Source organism: Miniopterus natalensis, chromosome 4, assembly GCF_054644295.1.
Source record: "Miniopterus natalensis isolate mMinNat1 chromosome 4, mMinNat1.hap1, whole genome shotgun sequence".
Classification (NCBI taxonomy): domain Eukaryota; kingdom Metazoa; phylum Chordata; class Mammalia; order Chiroptera; family Miniopteridae; genus Miniopterus; species Miniopterus natalensis.
The window spans coordinates 25,553,280-25,576,616 of record NC_142084.1 but is presented as its reverse complement, the minus strand read 5'-3'; the positions used below and the strand labels follow the sequence as shown (position 1 = coordinate 25,576,616).

General features: G+C 54.0%; 2 protein-coding genes across 2 annotated transcripts; both read right to left on the bottom strand.

Annotated features, from left to right (window-relative positions):
• Positions 1 to 7,411: 7,411 nt before the first annotated feature.
• Positions 7,412 to 17,434, bottom strand: TSPAN17 (tetraspanin 17). Its single transcript, XM_016197124.2, has 8 exons — positions 17,334 to 17,434; positions 13,948 to 13,998; positions 13,712 to 13,858; positions 12,702 to 12,872; positions 11,185 to 11,310; positions 10,337 to 10,384; positions 9,641 to 9,757; positions 7,412 to 9,546 (listed from the first exon to the last, which is right to left on the bottom strand). Exons 1-8 carry the CDS (start codon positions 17,418 to 17,420, stop codon positions 9,481 to 9,483), a joined length of 813 nt encoding a protein of 270 aa, XP_016052610.2. The 5' UTR covers positions 17,421 to 17,434; the 3' UTR covers positions 7,412 to 9,480.
• A 1,756-nt stretch (positions 17,435 to 19,190) lies between these two features.
• On the bottom strand, positions 19,191 to 22,272 carry EIF4E1B (eukaryotic translation initiation factor 4E family member 1B). The gene is made up of 7 exons (XM_016197125.2): positions 22,219 to 22,272; positions 21,942 to 22,135; positions 21,537 to 21,632; positions 20,760 to 20,823; positions 19,942 to 20,055; positions 19,660 to 19,799; positions 19,191 to 19,310 (listed from the first exon to the last, which is right to left on the bottom strand). Exons 1-7 carry the CDS (start codon positions 22,270 to 22,272, stop codon positions 19,196 to 19,198), a joined length of 777 nt encoding a protein of 258 aa, XP_016052611.2. The 3' UTR covers positions 19,191 to 19,195.
• Positions 22,273 to 23,337: the final 1,065 nt, after the last annotated feature.

The window sequence follows — 23,337 nt, the reverse complement described above, 5'->3', positions numbered from 1 at the left end:
TATTGGCTAGGGCTCAAATATAATGCTGAACTTTAATGCTGAATGGCAGCACTGATCATCAGCACCCTTGCCCTATTTCTACTACTAATGTTTCAACATTTTTGTATAACATTTTTCTATATGTCTTTATCAAGTTAAAGAAGTTCCCTGTATTTCTCATTGTTAAGAAATTGTGATTTTTTAAAAATCGTAAGTTGATGTTGAAATTTATCAAATGATCTTTCTAGATCACATTTTATTGGCATCTATAATCCAAAAGCTATATACTACATTGAGCTATAGTAGAGGGGATGCAGGAGCATAGAGAGGGGTAAGGGGGACTAGGGACAGCTAGGGAATGAAGGAACATTTAAGTAGGTTCTTCAAGGATGAAAAAAACTGACCCATATCAATGAGGGGGTGGCATTGTACACTAGAGGGACAATCTAAGCAAGGATATGGGGGCGTGAACATGCCCCCAGAGAATGAAGATGAGCCTGGTGTGGTCTTTTCGTGTGAGACCCCCTCTCCTGGTTTGCAAACACCTGCCCAGTGGGGGTCCAGGACACGTCTCAACCCCACAGGAATGGTAACTTGGGCATTTGACAGTGAAGTCATCACATGTGACAAAAATCAAGAGAAGAGTTGAGATTATCCTTGAAAATTGCTTGAGTTGTCCATAAAAACATATGTGAGTTTTATGTTTAAAACCCTGTAAGCATTCTAGAGTGCTCCTCCTGGCCTAACAGGCTGACTCCAGCCTGCTTTCATATTAAACTTTATCCTGTAACACTCGTTAATAGATTTGTTAGTTGCTGGGAGGATTACCTGAGTTGTACCTCAAGTCAGCCAGAAGTTAGACAATGCAGGATGTCACTGTGTCATGCATACAGCAGGGGCTGGATGCCTTCTCCCAGGGTGGCAAAGAAGTTTTCTGTGCTTCCTCTAAGTCAGGCTGAGGCTAACTCAGACACCCCTGGGAACACCTCCCCCAGATCTGCAGGCACCAGAGACCAGGGAGTGGCAGGGGTCTTCCCCAGCCTGGCTTCCTTGGTGTCCTCCAGCCCAGCTGATCCATGCAGAGCTTCACTCCCTGTCTTTGTATATGGCCTACACCACCTGAGGAAAGATGTCCTGTCCACCATGACCCCACTGACCCGGCAAACTGGGCTTCTGGCCTAAACCATGACCCTCCTCGCTTTATTGTCACTGAGTTCTCAGCTCATCTCCTCCTCATGGGCCACCATCCAGTCACACAGGCCCCTTCTTTTTCCTCAAATGCCCCAAGCTCATTCCCACCTCAGGGACTTTGCACTGCCTGTTCCCTTTTCCTGAAATGCTTTTCTTTCTCACTGTTCATGTCTCAGCTCACATGGTGCCTTCCCCTAGTGACCTCCTCAGGCCCCCTCCTAAAGCACCACCTCCTATCACATAACCCTGTTTATTTTGTTCTGAGCATTTATCCATATATTACTATCTTAAGTATTTATTTTCCTAGGTAAGGAAAATAAATCTCTCTGCGCCCACTGAAGAAGGTCTTCACTGTCTTGGTTACCTTGCAGCTACCCAGTGCCTGGCACACAGTAAGCACTTAAATATTTGTTGGCTGACTATGCAATGGAATCCTTGTTTCTGACCAGCCCCACGGCTGCTTGATCCAGCTTTGGAATGTTTGCCTCCCTCTCTCACTTATGACTAACCAGGGGCACTGCCTGCCTTACTTACCTTGGGGCCCCGACACTCACAGCCTTCCTGGGATGCCATCCTTGAACACTTCCTAGACTGGCCCCTGCCGCTGCCTCATGGACAGCTGAATTCCAGAACCCCTCTGCCCCAGGGCCCAGGTTGGGAGCCAATGGCAGCCTGGGGTCTGAGGTGGGCAGAGGCAGCTTCAGACCCCCCAGCTGAATCACGGGCCTGCCAGGCGCATCACCATCTCCTGCCCACCCCTCTGTCCCGTGCAGGCCTCTGGGTGAGCATCCCTTGGCGGCGGCACCTCCTGCCACATTCATCCCCATTAGCTGCTGTCCGCAGTGGGAGAACGGGAGATCGATTACCAGTACCAGCCACTGAACCGTGCTAATGAGGACGTACGCTTGCCTGGCTGGTGGCAGGAATGGGTGGAAGGGGCATGGTTTTCAGAGGGGCAAAAAGGGGTGATGGGAGCTACCTCCCTAAAGGCTTGAGGGGCAGGCCCCCTTTGGGGACCCTGGAAGGTGCCCCCTGGGGAGCAGAGATCCCACCAGGAAACCAGGTTTAGCTCAAGCTGTGCTTGGAAGCAGAAGAAGCAGCCTAGCTGGGGATCAGGGACTCGGGGAGCAGGGGTAATACTGGAGAAGAGGAGCATCCCCAGGCCTGGACCCCACCCCCTGCCTCCCACCCCTCTGAGCCTTTGCTCAGGCCCTCCCCTCTGCCAAGAATGCCTTCCCTGGGTCTACCCCACACCCCAAGGGTCTGATGTCTTCACCTGCAATGCTCCTAGACCACCTTCACTCTCATCCAGACAGAACCCCCCCCCCCAGTGCCATGGTGCTCAGCCCCATTGCACCTCACTCTGCATGATTCTGATTATACCAAGTGGTACTGATCTGTATGGAAAGATGCCCAACATCTCTTGTAAGAGCAACACAAAGGACACCTCGAGGAGAGGTATCTTCTTCTATCAGATTGGCAAAGATATAAAGGTGGGTAAGCAGTGCCAGCTCTAGCTCTGGGAGCCGGAGGGACAGGGGCACCTCAGTAAGTGGACATGACCTCTTCAAAGAGCAATTTGGTAGTAGCTATGGGCATTTAAAGTGCATATGCCCTTTCGCCCAGCCATCCACTACCAAGCATTTATCCTCTGAAGATAGAAGTACAACAGTGATCACTGCCTGCAAACATCCTGCACGTCCAGGGGCCTTGAACGTCGATCAGGCCGCATCACACGAGCGGGCATCCCAGGCCCCGTCGCCTGCCCGATGAGATAAACGGAGCACCCATCTCCCAGCTGTTTGGGGGAGTAGATCAGTTTGTATAAATAATGTGCTTAGAGGAGTGCCCCGCACATAGTAAGTATAAGTTCTGGCTATTATTATCGGTTTGCTGTTGTTGAAAAGAATTGGGTGCATCTATACATACTGATATGTAATTATCTCCCAGAAATGCTGGTCGGTGAAAAATGCAGGCAGAGGAGCGTGCAGAGGCTGTGCAGCGTGTGGACTTCGTTCTGGCTTCTTTGTTCCTTAGGAGAGCTGCTTTTGAATGCACAGACCATCTCCTGGAGGGGCGGACAGGACAGACCGCCTGGGGGGAGGGGAGGAGACAGGGACAAGAGAGGAATTTGCACTTACCTTCCAAGTAGTTTGCAGTTTGTAATCACGTGCCTGCACCACCGATTCAAACAAATACATCACTTGTAAAGACTGATGACTCACCGGTCAGTGTCTCCCACCAGACTGTGAGCCCCCTGGGGATGGGACCCCATCGCAGCCGATGCTAAACTCCTGGTGCTCAGCATGGCCTGGCACATGGTGCAAAAATGTTGGCTGACCAGCAAGCTGGATGGGATCCATGTGCCCCCCTGCCAGGACCCCCTCTCTCTAGTCAATTCCCAGGAGACTCCCACAGATTGGGGGTGGGGCGTGCTGGGGCAGCCTGGGGAAGGTCTGGTCTGGGCAGGAGGCAGGCCTGGAGAGCCATTTCCCAGACACAAACATCCCCGCAAGCAGGACCCAGGTGTCCAGGTGTGCCCAGGCCTCTGGGCATCTAAGGGAGCCTTCAGTCATGGGTTAGATGCTCGGGCCACAGCAGAGGCCCCTCTGTATGCAGGCCCCTCTGTATGTCCCCATCTGCCTATGTGGCTGCACAAGGGATTGCCAGGCATTACCGTGGCAACAGCCTTGGCAGTGCCAAGAGGCTAATTGTGGGGATTTTACACCTTTGATGGGCATGGGCATCAAACTGATGCTTGGGCTGAGGAGCAAAATGAGGCCCCCTCGCTTGGCCGGGCGTGGCTCAGCGGTTGAGCATCGACCTAGGATCCAGGATATCAGGGTTCGATTCCCGGTCAGGGCACATGCCCAGGTTGCGGGCTCCATCCCCAGTTGGGGACGTGCAAGAGGCAGCCGATCAATGACTCTCTCATCATTGATGTTTCTATCTCTCTCTCCCTCTCCTCTCCTCTCTCTGAAATCAATAAAGATATATTTTTTTTTAAAAAAAAATGAGGCCCCTAGCCTCACAAAGGGACCTGCTGGGGCCACCTCTGCCATTAGCCCCAACTTGAGGCCACCCTCCCCTGACGCCCTCATTCTTCTGCCCAGCAAAGCAATGGTGCTCCAGCTGGAACCCCAGGAGAGAGGGCTTGACTTTGCCTCTAACCTGAGCCTTGGGTGGAGAGAACCCTAAAACAGGATGGACTCGACTGTCCACCCCCGGCCAGGTGAAGGGTGGAGAGGCAGATGTGGCTTCCTCCTGCAGGGAAACAACCCACAGTCACCTGCAATGAGCATCTTAATGCAGACGTGACTAAGGGGCAGAAAAGCAAGCCTCAGTGAGATAGGACAATCACTTGCCACTTAGGACACACAAGGAATGATACTGAATGCTTTCTGTGGATACATAACATGCATGCCAAATTCGGAGAATGTGAAGGTGCAGAAGCTGTGACACACTAGTGGAGGGCAGAGGGAGAGAACAGGATGGAGCAGTAAGGGGACCCGAGTTTCCTCCAAGTTCAATGTAGGTTGGGTTCCCATGCTACCCATGCTATCAAAATAATTTAAAATGACCCAATTGAATACCAAGGCCTGCCCGGCGCCCGCACTGCCGGGGCCCATTCTCCATACTCGGCTATTTCCATGGACTCACAACCTCTCCCGGGTGAGTGACTCATTACAAGATTCACTGTGTTATCTCCCTTCCTAGTTGGGGACCGGCACCTCCAGACCCTGAGGTAAACCCAGGTTGCTGCCTGTTTTTATGTAGCTCAAGGGCTAAGGATGGTTTTGTGTTTTGTTTTCTTTTTGTTGGGCTTTTTTTGTTGTTGTTAATCCCCACCTGAGGATATTTTTTTCCATTGATTTTTAGAAAGAGTAGAAGGGAGGGAGGGAAAGGGAGAGAGAGAGAGAGAGAGAGAGAGAGAGAGAGAGAAACATCCATGTGAGAGAGACACATCAACTGGTTGCCTCTGGCATTTGCCCCCAACTGGGGCCAGGATGAACCAGCAACCCAGGTATGTGCCCTTGATCAGGAATTGAACCCATGACCCTTTGGCGCTGGGGCTAATGCTCTACCCCTGAGCCACACTAGCCAGAGCAGTTTGGATAATATTTTGTGGCACCCTAAAATTATATGGAATTCTAATTTTAGTGTCTGGAGAATTTTATTGGAACACTGCCATGACAATTTGTCTTGTTAAGAGTGGCTTTCTGCTATAAAGGCAGAGCTGAGTGGCCCAAAAGCCTAAAATATTTACTTTGTCCTTTACAGACAAAGGCTGCAGACCCATCTGGACTGTGAACACCATGAGGTAGGTCTTCTTTTATTCTCTTACGTATAGCAAGTGCCTACAACAGTGTCTGGCACATAGTAGGTGTTCAGTAAGTCTGGCTGAAGGAGTGAATGGAGGTGTATGTGGTGGAGTATTTTGCTTCAGTCTCCCAGGGAAAGTGACCCCCCACCTCTGTCTGGCAGACATCACCATCCGTGGGAGCTGGAAGGTGGGCTCGCGTCTTCCTGAGCGCTGGGAGAGCGGAGGAGGAAGGGGCAGTATTGTTTGCCCCTGACGTGGACAATGCAGAGGGTGCCAAGGCCTAGATTTGGCAATAGGATGGACCGCCAGGTCTCTGAAAAGGTGACAGGGCCTTAACTCCGTGGCAGGGGCTCCCCTCTATTAACTCTACTCTCTCAGCCCCTCCCTGTCCTGGGATCCCACTAGGCTGTCGCCTGAGCTTTAGTGCCCTCTGGTGGTCACCAAGAGTGGCTCCCCCAAAGCATGCACCGCCTTAGCCTCGCTGGCTATCCTTTGGGAGGGGACCCTAGCCTGACCCCCCTAGGCCATCCCACCAGATCCAAAGGCTCACCATCCTGAGCTCTCTCTGTCCCGTCTGGTTCCCCAGCCGCCCTCTCTTTGAGGCAGCCCAATGTCACAGGGTGCCTTCCCACCAAGCCGTAAGCCCCTCCTCTGGTCAGACTAGGCAGGCCCAGGGTTCCTGGGGCGCTTCCAGGCTGCCAGACAATGACCACCTCTGTCATCTCCAGTGTGCACCCCTCCCTGATAGAGGATGGAAAGGTCACCTTGGTCTCCATGGCCCAGGGACCTGCCTAGAGGGTTGGGCAGGGGACAGCCTTACACACTTCCTTGTGTTTTCTACATATCTGGAAAGGTCCCCATCTGAGTTAGGGCTCCTCAGTACAAGGAAAACAATGCTTTAAGTTCTACTTTGGGGACAGGAACTTGTCTCTAACCGGTGTGATACGCCACCTAGCAGTGATCATGTGCTCGTCACCACGTATACACTGCACCACTAGCAGCTGTTCTGTCTGCCTCTGCCGAGAGACTGTAAGCCCAGAAGGCAAGGGCATGTGCAAACTGCCTCAGTAACCTCAACCTCCAGCCAGAGCCTTCCTGAGTGGGTGGATGGCTGAGTGAATGAATAGATGAATGGGTGGGTGGGTGGGTGGAGGTCTTGTGGCAGAATTGAGCTTTGGAGAACTCTGGGTCCCCAGCCAGGGTTGTGATCACTCCTACCATTCTTATCCCATTCCACCAATCTTATTTCCAAATATAACCTGTTTCCACTACCTCTCTGTCTGTGCCCTCTGCCTCTCACCCACTCCCACCTCTCCAGCACCCCAGGCTTCCTCATGCTGAGCCCACTCTGGCTTCAGGACCTCTAGGGCAGCTGATACTAAAGCCTGGAATAATGTTCTGGAACTTCCCAGAGATGGCACCCCCTCCTCCAACCATCCCCTTCAAATGGTCACTTCTCCTAGACACCCCATCTGTCACTGTCTAGCCCATCCCTCTTCCTCTTTCATGCATATATTAACACAAATGCTTACTTGACTGCTAGTTCCTGTGTCTCCCCCTCAAGAATGCAGCACAAGGGCCGGGACCCTGCCCTTCTCTCCCCTACATCCCCAGCACTTAAGTGGATGCTCAACTCATGCTTGGGGAATGATACCTTACTGCCCGTCATCGGTGAGCACTGTGAGTGTACAGGTTTTATCCTGATGTGTCAGAAAGACAGGACTAGTCTGGGGTAGAACTCCAGTGAGAGGGGTCAGAGCTGGATGCCTCTTCCAGCTGTGTGCTGGGCAACTCCCTCCCTTCTCTAAGCTGAAGTTTCATCAGGAAGAGAACCACCATCTCACACAGGGGTTGTGAGGTTTGGAGGGGAAACGAAAGTGAAAACGTTTAAAATTGGAAGACACGAGACAAATGCACACAACTGTGAGCTGAATTTATTGTAGCACCTATAACCCCCTGCAACCAGTGCCCGTCAGGGACCCCAGGACATGATGCTGGGTGCATGCCCCACACCTTGCTCACCTGGCAGCACAAGCAACCAGGGCCCCTGTGGGTGAAGGATCTACAGTGGCACAGGGGCCTAAGTGGGCCCCACAACTTTTGTTTGGATCACAGGTTTGTTTTTTTCATTAGTTGCCAACAACTTAAAAATCAAAATATTTTTCATAAAAATCTGGATTTCTGGCTCCTCCAGATTACTAACATTAGGCCTGCATTCTCACTTTATAGCAATTAGCTACAACTACATGACAGCCACCAGCTTGAGATGGGAATCTGCTTTGCCATAATCCCTACCATACCCTATTGTCTCTCAAGGCCAGTTGCCATTATCAACTTGATTGTGCATTACAGAGGGTGGGCAAAAGTAGGTTTAGAGTTGTGAGTATGCAAAACAGTTTATTCTTGTATTATTATTAATTTCAATATGAACAATTGTAAAACTACGTTTGCCCACCCTTACATTTCTCTTGTCACAAAGCAATGTTTCTCTTCAGTAACAATGGGAAAGTCAAAGTAGCACTACAAAGGCCTCACTACTCAAAGGGCAACTTCATTCATCTATAATATGACCTACCCAACTCTCAGGACATCGGAGTTTGAGACCTGGGAACTAGCCACGAAGGGCAGCCCAGGAAGGGGTATGGCAGTCACTTCACACACATCCCTTCATGCAACTGATAAGAGGCAGAGCTGGTAAGAACAGCCAGGCTTTCCCAAGTCTGAGTCAGTTTGCTCCTTTAGAAGTTTTCAAGTTATCAGAAAGCCGGGGAAGCACTAGTAAGCAGGGAGGACACACCAGGCACTTGACTACCTGGTGAGGTTGCCAGAGAAAAGCCAGATGCAGGAATGCTGTACTGGCACGACCTCTGGTGGCCAAAAGGCAGCTCCGTAGGCCTCTGGGAAGATTTTTAACTTGATTCCAAGTAGTGAGCCCAGGAGTCAATCATCAATGACCCCCCAACTAGGCTCCCCACCCCTAGCTGTGGGCTTCCAGCTACTTCCTTCCCAAAACCTTCCTGATCTCCATCCCACCCCTCAACCACCCATTTTCAGTCCCCAGCAGGCTCAGCCCCCAATTCCCTGTCCTCTTCAAGGCAGGGTCCAGCCTCCCTTCTTCACGTCCCTGTGCTTCCCTCCAGGCTTGGCCACAGAAGCCTCCAGGTGTTGGCAGGGAGTAACCCTACAGAGGTGGGGAAGGCCAACTCCCAGCCTACAGGGTCAGGCAGGGCCTCAGAGAATGGGAAGTGTGTGCCCCAGGAGACGTTGCCACTAAAGAGCTGCTGCCACCAGATGGCCATTCTTCCAGAGAAGCCGGGGATCTGGACTTTTATATAAAATATACCAAGTTTTAAAGTTTGGCTCAAATGTATACACGACCCAGGTGGAAGAAAACAGCACAGGGTGGGTCCGGGCCAGGGACCCTGCAGCTGACAGAACCAGATGGTGGAGGTAAGCCAGTGGTTTTCAAGGTCTTGTTTATTTGAGTAGTTTGTAGCCATCATCATGTTTGATCCTGAGAGGCAAGCAAGGGAGAAAAAATTCTTGGACTCATTTTAGAGTCTGAGACATTGAGGCTGAAGTGAGATCCTGGAAGGGTCAAGGTCACAGCTAATAGAGAACTCTGAAGCTGCGTGAGGCCGTATCTCAGGCAACAGCAGGCCCCAGCATCCCCCATACCACCATGCGGAGAGGTGTGTCCAGCCTGCGCCCTTCCTAGTCCCCTGGAGAGCCTACCACGCAGCAGTGGAGACAGCGGCTCCCTCTGCACACCCACACTGACACGCACACCTCCATGCACACAAGTCCAGAACAGGCAACCCAGGCAGAGTCATGCGGCTTTCTCTGTGGGCACATAGCACACCCACACACAAGCCCCACATGGGGCTCGGGTCCGAGCAGAAATGCCTCCTGCAGCTATGCCCGTCATGGCACAGTGGCAGGTCCCTGGGTAGGCCAGGCGGGTAGCCATGGCCAGTGTGGCAGCCTCACCAGTTGGCCTTCACTGCCTTGATGTCACTCACAAGGTTCTGGGCCAGGCAGATGCCAAAGATCTGTAATAGGGAGAGGAGATGAGGGAGAGGCCATTGGCAGGGTTGGGGAGCTGGGGTAAAGGAGTGGGGGCAGCATGTGAAGTCTCCATAGTACCTGGAGGAGGGCAATGCCCACAAAGACCCCGGCCACGATGATCAGGTTGTCCTGCAGCCACTTCTCAAACTGGCCCACACAGCCTTTAGTGTAGATGGAGCCCTGCTGCTCCAGCTCCTGGGGACACAGAGGGACGGGGCTCAGTCCACCTGCCACCATGGGCCTCATCTCACCCCTGCCCCAGGGCCTAACACTGCAGGCCTTTGCATGGCTGCCTCCTTCAGATCATCAGGGTCTCAACACAGACACCCACACTTCTGAGAGGCACTTTCTCACTGCCCAGCCCCAATCCCATCACCTCTCTTATTTTCTTTTCTTCCAAGCTCTCAGCTGAAATTGTCACATTACTGTTCACATTTATTTATTGATGAGCTTCCTGTCTCTCTCCACTGGAGTGGGAGCTCCTTGAGAGCCGGGCTCTATCTGTCTCAGGAGCATGCATCCCGTGTCTTGGGCAAAACTCGGCACCCAGTGGGTGCTCAACAAAGAGTTGGAATGAGCAAATGCACCTGTGCCCATGCCCACAGATCCACTACCCCCATGTTTGGCAGCACCAAGGCCTGCGTGCCTGGATGGTTCTTGGGACTCAGCATCCCCTCCCCATAGCTCTCTGAGGCCTTTCAGCGGAGCTTATGAGGGGCCACTTCCCATCCCAGTGCCCCCAGCTTCCCCAAACCCTGTCCCTGCCCCTCTCACCAGTTTGAGCCGCACATCGTAGCCACACTGGGTGTTGAGAACATCTTCCTGAGGAGAAACAGGCAATGAGCCACCAGTGAGGGGGCACCCCCAGGGCTCATGGCACCCAGCACTGCAATGATTCTTGTTTCTCAGGAGAAGCAGATGGATCGTGGATTTGGCCGCATCCAGAGGCTCACTGAGGCCTGTGCACCTCTTTGCCAGATGCCAGGACTTACAGCTGCACATGCCAGCTGGAGCTCTCCCCTGTTTAGGGATCCTGCCTGCTCATGTTTTATGAGAATGGGAAGAAACCTGCCCTCAGTGTCCCAAGTGAACTGTGACTACAGAGATGTCACTGTGAGAAGTTTCTGCTCTGAAGAAAGCCATAAAGGGATGAGAAACCCCACTCCATGCCACCGCAGTATGGTGGCCCAGGGATATGTTGGATAGCTGCAGCCTGGGGGGCCCTGTCACATATACCCATGACTGAGGGAGTGATCCAGTCCCTGGCCCCCAGGCAACCTTCAGGTGGACCAAGAGCAGACACTGCCTGCGCTACATTTAGCTGAAAACACAGGGTATCTGGGGTCCGATAAGCTAGGCCATGTGCCCAGGAACCTGCAACTGTCATCACACTGCAATCAGAGACAGGTTTTGCTGAAGAGGCAAACCCCCACTGCAGCAGAGCTCAGTGCTGCTCATGGACACATGCTCCAGTCTAGTAAGGGTAGCCCATATAAAATGACCTCCTCCCAATATCCACAGCTCCCAGGGTGGGGCTGAGCTAGCCCTGTGGTAGGTTTTTCCCAGTCTGGGCCTGAACTCAGCAATGCCCTCTGCCTTACGTCTCATCAGGCCCCACTCACCGCAGGATCCCTAACGCAGCAGGAGAAGGGCACCCCGCAGCGCTCCCGGCTCGGGTTCAAGTCAGTGCAGTTGAAATAGATATTGAGGTTCCAGTCATTGGGCCCTCGGGCTCCGCAGCAAGACCACTAGAGGGGGAGGGGAAGGAGGAAAGTCTCAGGTAAGCCAGACCCACCTTGTTTGGGGATAGGCCCAGGCTGTAGAGAGACAGGGCCAGACTGGGAAGGGGTCTAGAGGCAGCCAGGCAGGTGGGCATCTCCCCACCACATCCCAGCAGACAGGCTAGTCCAGGGCCCAGGGTCATCGGAGCAGCTCTAGGCTCCTGACCATGTTGGTGGGAGCAGAGGGTAGTGGGAAAGGGCTCCTGAACTTGTCCCCCTAACCAAAGAGAGGCTGGAAAAGGAAAGGAGCCAGGCTAGAGTGGCTCAGTTGGTTGAGAGTCCTCCTGTGCACCGAAAGGTTGCTGGTTCATTTCCCGTTCAGGGCACATACCTGGGTTGAGGTTTGACCCCCTATCAGGGCATGTATGAAAGGCAACAAATTGATGTTTCTCTCTCTCCCTTCTTCTCTCTAAGTATGTCCTCAAGTGAGGATTTTAAAAAAAAAAAAAAAAAAAGGAAAGGATAGGCTAAGGATATTGCCCCCCAGGCAACACAGGGATGATGGTACCCGTCTCTCCACCCAGGCTGCCATCTCCACAAGAACAGACCACTGCTTTTTTCACCACGGACTCCCCAGCACCCAGCCAGGACCTGGCACATGATAAGCTTAGAACAATTCCATGTTGGGTGAACAGTCAAACCACATCCTAACCACCTGGCTATATGTCTGCCTAGCCCTGGGTTGAGAGCTCCTCGAAGCAGACGCCAGCCCTGGTTCATCTCTGGATCCCATCTCTGGACAATGGGGATGGAGTCTGTGTCAGTGTGTGTGACTGGGTGTCTGTGTGAGTAGGCGAGAACTTGCAGGTGTGAGGTGTCTAGGATTTCACAAACTGTTCACTGACTGCTTCTTCCCAGGGGTAGGTATGCAAGCTTGAGGGCAGAGCTTCTGCATAGAGTCTCAAACTCTAATATGTTCAGAAGCCAAACAAATAATATAAGAGAAGAGGACCAATGGGTATAATAAAATACAGAATGTCAGAGACAGTGGCAAACAGAGAGCCCCTGTACTAGCAAATGGGGTAGCAACAATGTAGCCCTGGCCAATACTGTGGGTCCAGGGTTTCCAAGAACGGGGAATCTATATTTTTATTCCTACTGGCAGCCTAGGAACTGCCAGTTTGGAGCCTGTGGCCTCTATTCCCCAACCCTGTTTTCCTGCAGAACTAGGCACAGGGGACCCACAGGGATCACCAAGGGCTGGCTTCCTCTCAGAAAGGAGAACTCCTGGCTCTCTGCCTAGGGCCTTCCTGGCCTGGGTGGTTGAGGGAATGGTCCCAGCACATGGGGAACTTGTTCCCTCACTCATCTGCCCAGCAGGTGCCATCCTGCAGGTGGTGGGCCAGTGCTGGACTCACGTATTCCTGAGCAAAGTCAATGAGGTTCTGGAGGTCAATGTCGTCCCGATAGGCCTTGACATTGTTGTTGATGAAGAGGTTGAGCTGGTCTCGTATCCAGTCCTTGAAGACGAAGACCAGGATCCCTGTTGCGAGCTCCAGGAAGAAGATGAGGCCGAGGAACACTGAGAACTGGGGGTGGGGGCATACAGATGGGGGAGTCTGAGACACAGGGCCTGGTGGGTGCCACCCGGACCCAAGACAGTCCCGAGTCCCCACCTTCTATCATGTTAGTGTTGTTTTATGGTGGTAAAAACAGTGCTATCCTTACCTACCCATCCATTCCACTTCCTCTGGTAATTACCTGTGTGGGGGGTTTTTTTGGTTTTGTTATTTTTTTTTGCTGTTGTGTTTTGTCTTGTTTTTGAGAAACCACCCTTCACTTATACCTTCAGTTTCTGCAGCTCAGCTGGAGAGATCACCTCTCCCGATTTCCAGATTGAGGACTAGGCACTGGCCAGGAGCTCACCAATCAGAGAGCTACCTCCCCAGGGCCACAGGGATTGGCCCAGACGCGGCCAATCAGAGTCAAGGAGATGCAATTAAAGGACTTGGCAGAATGGTTGAGAATCCTCAGCCTCCAGTAGGAGCTCCTAGGAGGACAGTGTGAAGCCAGGACCCACCATTCCTGGGCATCCTTCGACCCCATGGGAAATGGAGCTAACCGAGAGGGACTAAGCTGAGAAACAGAGACCAGGCCAAGTGACACTGTGGTGGTCCCTGGATCCCAATGTGCCAGCAGCCAGCACACCCCTGGGCTTTTCTTAGTGAGCCAATAACTATCCTTTTATGCTTAAGCCACTGGTTTTCTCTCAATTACAACAGAAAGGATCCTATACATACAAATAAATAATAAAAATCTGATATGTATTGTTATAATAAAACTACCCATTATTAAGCACATAATACATGCAAGAAGTGGGTGGGAGAAGGTTGGGGTCCCCAGTAGATGTAGGTGGGGGAGCACTCACAAACTTGAGCAGGAAGGTGTTCTCCCGGAGGGCCCCAATGCAGCCAGCAAAACCCAGCACCGACATGACGCCTCCAACCACCACGAACAGCCATACAGGGTCAAGGCCTCCCAGATCCGTCAGCGCCGAGATGTTGGAGAGAACGCCCTGTACCAGGGGAGCAGAGGCAAGTGGGGGTGCTGATCCTCCCATCATTTAGACCTGCAGCAGCCCCACGCCCTACCCCACCGCCTCACCTTCTCACCCCAGGCCCAGAGGCCGATGGCCAGGAACAGGGCTCCCAATACCTGCAAGAACAGAAGCAAAGAGTTAAGCTGGGGCACCAGCATTCTGCTGTACCCCCAACAAAGCCTCTTTCCCCCAGCACTCAGGGTCTTCAAGGGGAGAGAAAGGAAGAGGGAAAAGGGCTGTAAATGGGATCCAGGATCCTTTACACCCTCCCAAGAACACATCTCAGTGCTTCTTTCCTACAGCACACAGCCTGGAAGATTAAACACTCCCTAGACTTGGAATGGGCATCAAGGACCCTTCTTGGAAACTCAGAACTGGAACAGAGCGGGATCAAGATGCTCCTGCCAAGCAGCAGCAGCAGTGTCCTGGGCCTCTTCTCCTGCCTCAGACCATGCTGAGGTTCAGGGCTCTTGGCCTCTGCCCCCTCCCTCTGGCTGCCCTGCAACTCTGTGACTATCAGCCCACCCCCATTGCATCATTTCTACCTCTGTCTACCAGAGGCTGATTTCTGCCAAGTTCCATTCTCAGAGTTCAAAACCAAAGCCCCTGCATGACAAAGAATCCTGATGCAGAGCAGGACCCCACTGAGAGGCCCCAGCCTGGACCAGTGGCTGTATCCTAGAAAACATGTGGCCACAGCTGTGCCTGGACCTTCCAAATGCCACCAGCCATCTTGCCTCAATTCCTTACTGGGAAGAGACCTGGATGTCAGGGCTGCTGCCTGACCTTGAGCAGATCCCTGACCATCCATCACCTCCAGCCCAAGCCCAAGGCCATGAGCCCACCTCTTCAGGCCCCCTTACCCCCGCCCCCGCTTTCCCTTCAGGCTCCTTCACCTCAGCACCTAGCCTGGTCAGCTCTACCCCACCTTTAATGCCTTCCTTCCCCTCTCTGACCCCAGGCTCCTCCCACTGCTGTCCTCTATCTTTAGAAATGTCTTTCCTTCCCTCCCCCACACTGGATCTGGGATGTGAAACCAAACATCACTTCTCCTGCCTCATCCCACTTGACCAACATACAGCCTTTGGACAGGCTACCACCACTACTTTCTCCTTCCTGAAGACCTCAGTGATTTGCTCAATGCCGTTCTTCAACCTGCCCTTTCTCAACCTCCCTCCCAGCACCTCTGCTTCACCCACCCTATGCACATGGCCATGCCCACCCTCCACCAGTTCCAACCTTAGCCTTCTGCCCTCTTCCTCCTCACACTCATTTTCTACCCCTTCATGACACTGACATCTCCGGGATTGCCACCCAAGCCTCTCCCTAGCTCCAGACACTTACTGCAAATACTTCCATGTCCCAGGTTCTGTTCCAGATGCTGGGAACACATCAGTGAATAAGACAGATAGTTCTCAGCTCTCATGGAGTTTACACTCCAGTGGGGGAAATCCACAGTGAGTAAATAAGGTAATTTCAGTTACCAACAGATCCTTTAAAGAAAATCAAACAGGATGACGCAATGGGGAGTGATTAGCGGTGGTGGAGGCGGGCTTTAGTTGTGGAAAGTGGTGACATTTTAGCAAAGGTTTAAATGACAAAAAGGTACAGAGAGGAGAAGAGACTTCTAAGGGGAGGCCTGACAAGGACCTGAAGTTAGATTAATTTTGGTAGTGCAAGGGACAAACTGAAGGAAGCAGGGCCAGACCCCAAAGGGTGCTGAAGGCCATGGGAAGGAGTCTGGACCGTATTCTAGTGAGAAACCACTGGAAGATTATGAGCAGGGTAACACCAGGATCTGCTTTCCATTAAAACAAAAAAAAAATCTCTGGACCTGTTTCATAGGCACCTCCCTTAGGCCTTCCCTCTACACATACACACACCCCTCCGCCCCAAGTGGCCTGGTCCTATCAATCCAGCCTTATAACTTTCCCTGGAGATTTCCTCCCACCACCACCACCCTAAATTTACCCCAGTCCTCCTCCCTGGTCTCCCCACCTCTAACTCCTGCCCCTCACTCACCCTCCCCAAGGCAGACATACAGATCTGACTCGAACAGACCCATCACCAGCACTGAAGCCCTCACTGCTCCACACGGCACTCAACATAAAACTCAAACTCTGCCCTAGCCCCAACACCCTGGAACACACCTGGATTCTCTCACTTCTGTCCCCCTTTGGCATTTGAGGGATCCCTCTGCTAAATGCTCTGCCTCCCCTCCACCTACCGCCCGCTAGGCTGTCACCTTGGCTCTGTACTTACTAGCTGTGTGTCCTGAGGTTGAAGGACTTAACCTCCCTGTGCCTGTTACATGTAAAATATAGATAATCTGTAAAATGTAGAAACTAATAATGTAGCTTCAAGGATACAGTAAACTACGCTCCATTTGATATGCCTAACCCTGAGGCAGGCTTTATTATCACCCTCTCCCAGGCAGGGAAGCAGAGCCCAGAGAGAAGTGACTCGCCCACAGTCTCACAGCTAGGCCTGTGCACGAAGGTCTCCAGGGAAGTCTGCACATATCCCACGCCCTCCAAGAGCTGGGCACTGCTAGAGCCAAAGGACACCCAAACGGCTGACTGCATGGCCAGCAGGGTGGCAGAGGGCTGTGCCACTGAGCCCTGCTGAACAGAACTGAATGGGTTTGGCATTCCGAGCAAGGCGGCAGAAGCAGAGACTGCAGAGGCAGCCAAGGGCCGTGAGGAGAGGAGGTGGGGGAGGGAGAAGGGAAAGATGACTTGGCAGGGCCCAGGGGCACAGATGCCACCCTGGGAGGGGCACCAGCAGCTCCCTTCTCAGGACAGGGCCAGCCCCACCCTGGAGCCTGGGTTGGTCAGCTGCGGAAGGTAGAATTCTGTACCCCAGGGCCAGCCAGCTCCCAGCCACTCAATAGGGGAGACCCTGCCCTAGGGCTCTGAGCATCGGCCCTTCCCGCCGGAAAGCCTCCCAGCGAGGGGCTGGAGTGGAGAGGCTCTGACTCAGCCCCCTTTGCCAGGCAAGGTACCAGGCCCAGGCGCTGGAGGGGCCAGGGGGCGGAGAAAGAGACCCTGCCTTTCCCTTCTCAGCAGACTCTCTACCCTAAACCGGAGGGGGGCTCAGCGTGCACCCCACACCCCAGGGTATGGAAGTGAGCTGGGCAGGAGGGAGGGCCACCAGGACCCCTGGGGCCTTCAAGGAAACACTCCCCCTTCTCCGCCGTGCCAGGGAAGACGCCGGGAGACCGGTTCCCCGCACCAGGCCCGTGGGGGCTGGGACCCGCCCCCTGCACTCGGAGCTCCCCGGCAGCTCCCTCCAGTGGCCTTGGGGGTGGGCGGGCAGGTAGGAGGGGGAGGGAGGAGCGCGGTGACCGTCCTAAGCCCCTGCGGCAGGGAGCGGTCTCCCCTCCATAGAAAACTGAACCTCCCTCTCCGGTCACCCCCAGCTCAGGGCCCGAAACCCACCCCGCGCTCACCCAGAAGACAATGTTGAAGCCAAACAGGAAGTATTTCCCGCAGCAGCCGACCTCGGGTTCCTGGAAGTGCTGGTGCTTGCCGGGCATGGTGAGCGCCCGCCCGCCCGCCCGGACCGCGGCGGGGCGGAGCGGGCCGGGCCCAGCCCTCCGCCCGCAGCCCTGGGCTGGAGCCGCCCGGGGCCTAGCCCGGCGGCTGCGGCTTCATGGCCGAGGCCACACAGCGCGCCGCCGGGCCCCGCCCGCCCGCAGGGACCGCCCCCGCGTCGGCGCCCGCCCAGCCCCGCGTCCCCGGGGACCCTCGGAGCGCGGCCGCCCCCGGGCCTGGCTCCGCCCCCAGCGCGACTCAGTCCCCTCCGAGCCCCGCCCCCGGGCCTGGCCCCGCCCCAGACCCCGCCCCCTCACCCCGCGCCGGGGCGCCCCCGGCTTTGCTGCTCCCGCGGGCAGCTGGGGAGCGCGCCCCCGGCGTCCGTCTGGGTGTCCGGAGATGCTCGCGAACCGCAGCGCAAACCTCGGGCGTGACGGACCCGCAGGTGCCCCCACCCCGAAAGGCTCAATACCCCCGCCACCCCAATCCCCGGCCTGGAAGCTGATCTCTGGAGAGGAGTTAACTACTGAGCAGATGGCGATGGTGACGCGACTGGTGCGCTTCACACGGGTGCAGGACGTTTTATTTCAGCGGAGTCCAATCAGACACGCGGTCCCTCACCAGAGATTTAGCCCTACCTATCCTGACCCAAGCTGGGGGCTAGACGACTCCCCAGTTTGAGTGCTGAGAAGGCTGGTTCCTACCCCTTTAGTTTTTCAGGGGGCCAACGCGCCCCCCCCCACCCCCGCAAACCCTTTAGGCGCTTGGAGCTCCCCAGTCTTATCCCTCTCCCCCATCCCAGCTTGGGCCTGATGGGGCTCCCCGGTACCTGGGAGTCTCACACGAGCCCTTTCAAGGGAGGACTGGAGCAGACCGAGGCTTGGAGGGACTGAATCATAATATTAGAGCCCTCCTTAAAAAAATCATTCCAATTTTGTTCAAAAGGGAGTATTTATTTAGAACAGGAACAGAAAGGGCCTTGAACTCCATCCAGTCTACCCGCCTCTAGCAGAACCGTGGTGAAGCCTGACCACCACCCTCCTCCCTCCTCCCCTCAAGCCTCTCCCTGAGGCAGGGAAGACCCTGACAAGCCCCGGCCACATCTGAGGAAAGGAGAAATACTCAGGGCTGTATCCCTCCTCAGATCCCTCTGTGAGATGATGGGGTTCTGCATCTAAGCCTCCAGCCTCTGGAGTGGGGGCCCAGCCCTACTCCAAGGAAGGTATGGGATTCAGGGTGGGCTCCAAGTCTACAAATCTGATGAGAGTCAATCCACAAAGGTTTTTCTGCACAGCCATCACCAGAAGGAGCAGCCCCTACTCCTGTCCCTGAACTCCAGCTCTCAGAGCAGCCGTGGCCTTGAGCCCCACTCCACTAGAATAGAAGAGTTTGACCCTCAGCCCCACCTAGCTAGCCCCCTTTCCAGGTAGGCACAGAGTAAGTATTAAATCATAGGCTTTGCTCCTGTCATCTTTCCACCTGTGGTTGAGCCCTCCTTCCCCCAGTAACCCACCCTACCCACCCCTGGGTGAAACAAGGAAACCCAGGGACTCCCTCCACCTTTCCGCTGCCCTGGGTCCTGCCTGTCCCCACCATCACCACCCACAGAACAGCCCCTAGGCTTGGGCCCCAACTCATGTTAAAGAATGTTCATATTCACTCCAGAGCAGGCGAGAACCAGACCCTCTGCCCCCACCCCTAGTGGTGTCCAGGACACATACACACACAGTAGTGAGAGGCTCAGGGTGGCTGAATGGAGAGTGGTGCCAAGGCCCTCTCACACCACAAACTTGTTCTTGGCTAGGGTGTTGCTCTTGGTAGCTGTGTCTGCATGGGCCTGGTACCCAATGATGGTCTTCGTGGAGAGTCCCAAGCGTTCTTTGTAGACACGCCTGGGGAGGAGAGAAGGGGTAAGTGGGAGAGGAAGTGAGACAGGCAGGCAGCGGGTCCTGGAGATAACCTGGAACCTTGGGTCCTCCTACCCTGGTTCCAGCTACAGTCACTCCAGTTTTGTGTTTTAGCCATGTGGAAACCCAAAATAGGACTAATGCAAAAGAAAAGAGTTCTGCTAGAAATAGTTTGAAATCTAGATTCCCAAACCCTTAATACATGTGGATAAGGCAGAAGAGGGAAACAGCAGGCAGAGTTCCAGAGGTCTCCCTTGCAGGCCAAGCCATCCCCCATTTCACCTCTTCCCCTAGAAAAGACCCAGCCCCCACACCATGCCAGAGACACCCTCACCCAATGTAGAGCACGGCCGTCTGGTTCTCTGCTTCCCGCGTCCACACTGCAATCTTGTCCCCCTTGGCCCGGATGTTGATGACAGCCCCACACACCTCCCGGCTGTATTCCTCAAAGCTCTCCCCAATGAGACACAGCAGCTGGGACCAGAAAGGGAGGTGATGAGACCTCCAGCTGTGGCACAGTGACTGTACCTGCTAGTCAAGACCACTGCCATCATGGGTACCATACCAGCCCTTTCCCTTCCTTTGGGGGGCCCCCCCTACCAGCCCCTCCACTCACTGTCTCCAGCCACAGGCGGTCCAGCTCAATGTGGCGCTGCTGTTTGGCAAGGCTGACCAGCCAGCGGCCACCGCGCTTATTCCTGGCATCTTCCCACATGGGCTCGATGCCATCCTGGGAGGCCAAATGACAAGTCAACTGCTTCCCTTTGTTCAAAGGGAAGTGGGGGCCCAGCCACCTTCCTAGGTCCTGCTCCTGCCCCTCAGTAGGTCTTCACAGGCCAGGTTCTGTCTTGCCTCCATCTCCTCTGTACAGGCAAGTGCCACCACCAGCCATCCAGCCCCCAGAACCTCCCGAGCTCCCCCCCTTTTATAGCCTTGCATGTGTGTGTGCTTGTCTCCTTTACTGAAGAGTTCCTTAAGACAAGAGTTTGAATGGGGATAATTCACAAAGCCTCTGGGGCAACCCCAGTGTGGGCCATGCCAGACATCCCAAACTCAGCTGAGCACAAGGTCACCTGGGAAATCTTTAAACACTGATGTCAGGGTCCTACCACACATATCTGCTGGGTCTGCACCTCCAGGGATTTGCCTGGACCTTGATGAGCAGTGTACATGGCCAATTCTGATGCCTGTTCCTACCTAAGGAAACAGGCCAGAAACCTGGGCTCCTTCTTTGTTCCCCCAATTTCCAGACTCCAATGGTCCTTCAAGATGCAGCTCAGGTCTGACACTTTGTCCAAGCTTCTCTATAGCATTTCCTCCTCTTGGCTCTGAGGGAGGCTGTCCTCAGCACTCCACCCCCACGCTCCCTGTGAGGGAGCAATACTGAGGAGAATCAGAGCCCTGTGCTCCAGGGGACAGGGGAGCAGAGCTTACCTTGAACAGGGCATAGTCGCAGCCTGAAGAGAGCTTGCTGGCCAGCTGGATGTGACTGTACATCCTAGAGAGAGTCCCCAACCCCAGGCTTAAAGTCCAGGCTTTTTAGGGCCTGATTCCAACTGATCTCAGCCCCCTCAACTTCTTACCAGAACCCACACTTCTTTCCACCAACCTTCCTGCTTCCAAGCTTTTGCTCACACTGGCATTCCCACCTGAAATTCCATCCTTACTTACCCAAACCCTCAAATCCTGCCTCCTCCCTAGAGCCTCCCCTGAACATCCAAGCCCAGGGGAAGGTTTTTAGACCACACACACCTCCCTCCCCAGTGCAGGGTTTGTTTCTGGTGCCCCCCCAGCTGGAGCCCTAGGCCTTCCCACCCACCCCTACGTATAGCACAGCTACTTCCAGGTCCCCTCACTTGATCGATCCTCTGTGGACACTCGGAGGCAGCCTAATCCTCACTTTGTGGTTGAGACAAGTTCAAAGAGGGGAAGGAACTTGCTCTAGGTCACAAATCATGAAGCAGTAGAGTCAGGGTCAACTCCTTGCTTCTCCCACTGTGCAGGCTTTCTCCCTAAGCTCCAAGAAGGTTTCACAGGGCCCATGCCCCCTGAAGAATCCACTAAGCCCCAGCCCTCACTAATGCTGCCAGGCCCCTGGGAGGACTGGGAAAGCTCTGTAGAAAGCAGGCCCCCAAAGGGGTGGGGTCTGAGAAGGATCCTGAGCTCAGAATGCCCTGGTCCCAGCCTCTTCCACAAAGGGCAGACACTCACGCCCAGAAGTCCTCCACTGTGTCAAATTTGGTGACCAGATGCAGGTTATCCTGCCAGGCCCGGCTGCGGTCATTCTTGAAGAACCACAGTGCCCACCTGGGGGGAGAGGTGACCAAGAGGAAGCAGAGAACCCTTGTGCCCACCCACAGCAGCACCCTGTGCTGGCAGGGAGTTTTGCCCCTTCAAGGACAAACTGGGGGACAAGATTTGGGGTACAGGCCCCCCAAGGTGACAGGCCAGGGGACGAGAGGAGAAGTGGAGGCATTTAACCCAGAATCCCAGCGGGGTTAAGGCTGGAAGGAACAGCAGGGCCCAAGTCTTAGGCCAGCTCTGGCCTTGCCCAGTGAGGAACTGAGGCAGAGCAAGGAAGGGGTGTCCAAGGCGCAGAGCAGGGGCCCGCCCTACTTGCTCTGCAGAAGGTGCAGCTCCAGTCTGGCCTCCGCTGGGCGCTCATTCCAGGCCTTCCTCCTTGGGGGCAGCAGAGCCGTGGGAGGGCTTGGAGCCCCCTTTCTCATGGAGGCTCCTGCTGCTGCCTCCTCTTCCTCTTCCTCTTTCTCCTCCGCCTCCCACTTCAGTGTTTCACCCTCGGCCTCTCTGGCCTGACCAAAGAAAGGCGTCAGAGTGGGCTGTGAACGCCGGCCCTGGCTGCCAGGCTGCAGGAGAGGCGGGCAGGTGGACTCACAGGGCTGGCGGTAGCCATGCTGAAGTAGCTTGGGCTCCACAACAAACAGAACATCCAAGAGGGGGGCCCAGCTGCCGGCTTTTAACCCTGCAGCGCCCCGCCCCACCTGCCCAGGGGCGGGGGGGGGGGGGGGGAAGGGGAGGAGCCACCATGGGGCTGCTCAGAGGAAGAAGGGCTTACGATACTCCTTCAATCAGCAAGCCTTTAGGGAGCGCTTTCTCCATGCAGCCTGGGGGCTGGGGACAGGTGTGACCAGGCCGACCCAACCCCACCCACATCATGCTGGCCACGTGGGGGCTGAGCCAGGAAGGGAAGGGTCAATATTAGGGGTCTGCCCTTAGTAAAACTGAATCCCACCGAGGGTGGGGCTTGAATTTAAAGCAGACTGTTCCAGCATTCTTGTACACCAACAATGAACTTTCAGAGAGAGAAACTAAAAAAGCAATACCATTTACCATTGCAACTAAAAAAATAAGATACCTAGGAATAAACTTAACCAAGGATGTAAAAGACTTTTCTGTACTCGGAAAACTACATGACACTGAAAAGAGAAATAGAGGAAGATTTAAACAAGTAGAACAATATACCATGCTCATGGATTGGAAGAATTAATATCATTAAAATGTCCATACTACCCAAAGCAATTTATAAATTCAATGCAATTCCTATTAAAATACCAACAGCGTATTTCACAGACCTAGAACAAACATTTCGAAAGTTTATATGGAACCAAAAAAGACCCGGAATAGCTGCAGCCAATCTTGAGAAAAAAGAACAGAGTGGGAGGGATCACATTACCGGACTTCAAACTATATTAGAAAGCCACTGTAATAAAAACGGCCTGGTATTGGTACAACAACAGGCTTATAGATCAATGGAACAGAACAGAGACCCCAGAAATAGACCCACGCCATTATGGTCGGTTAATATTTGACAAAGGAGGCAAGAGTATCCAATGGAGTAAGGACAGTCTCTTCAATAAGTGGTGCTGGGAAAGTTGGACAGATAAATGCAAAAAAATGAAACTAGACCACCAACTTTCACCATACACAAAAATAAACTCAAAATGGATAAAAGACTTAAATGTAAGTCACGAGACCATAAAAATCCTGGAAGAAA

Coding starts and splice junctions, on each gene's coding strand:
- TSPAN17 (XM_016197124.2), bottom strand. CDS start 17,420: ATGCCCGGCAAGCACCAGCACTTCCAGGAACCCGAGGTCGGCTGCTGC. Junction 13,859..13,947: donor TCTGGGCCTGGGGTGAGAAG/GTGAGGCGGTGG, acceptor CCCCTGGTACAG/GGCGTTCTCTCCAACATCTC. Junction 9,547..9,640: donor TGGGCATTGCCCTCCTCCAG/GTACTATGGAGA, acceptor TCCCTATTACAG/ATCTTTGGCATCTGCCTGGC.
- EIF4E1B (XM_016197125.2), bottom strand. CDS start 22,272: ATGTTCTGTTTGTTGTGGAGCCCAAGCTACTTCAGCATGGCTACCGCC. Junction 20,824..21,536: donor ACAGTGGAGGACTTCTGGGC/GTGAGTGTCTGC, acceptor GACTCTCTCTAG/GATGTACAGTCACATCCAGC. Junction 19,311..19,659: donor ACGGCCGTGCTCTACATTGG/GTGAGGGTGTCT, acceptor TCTCCTCCCCAG/GCGTGTCTACAAAGAACGCT.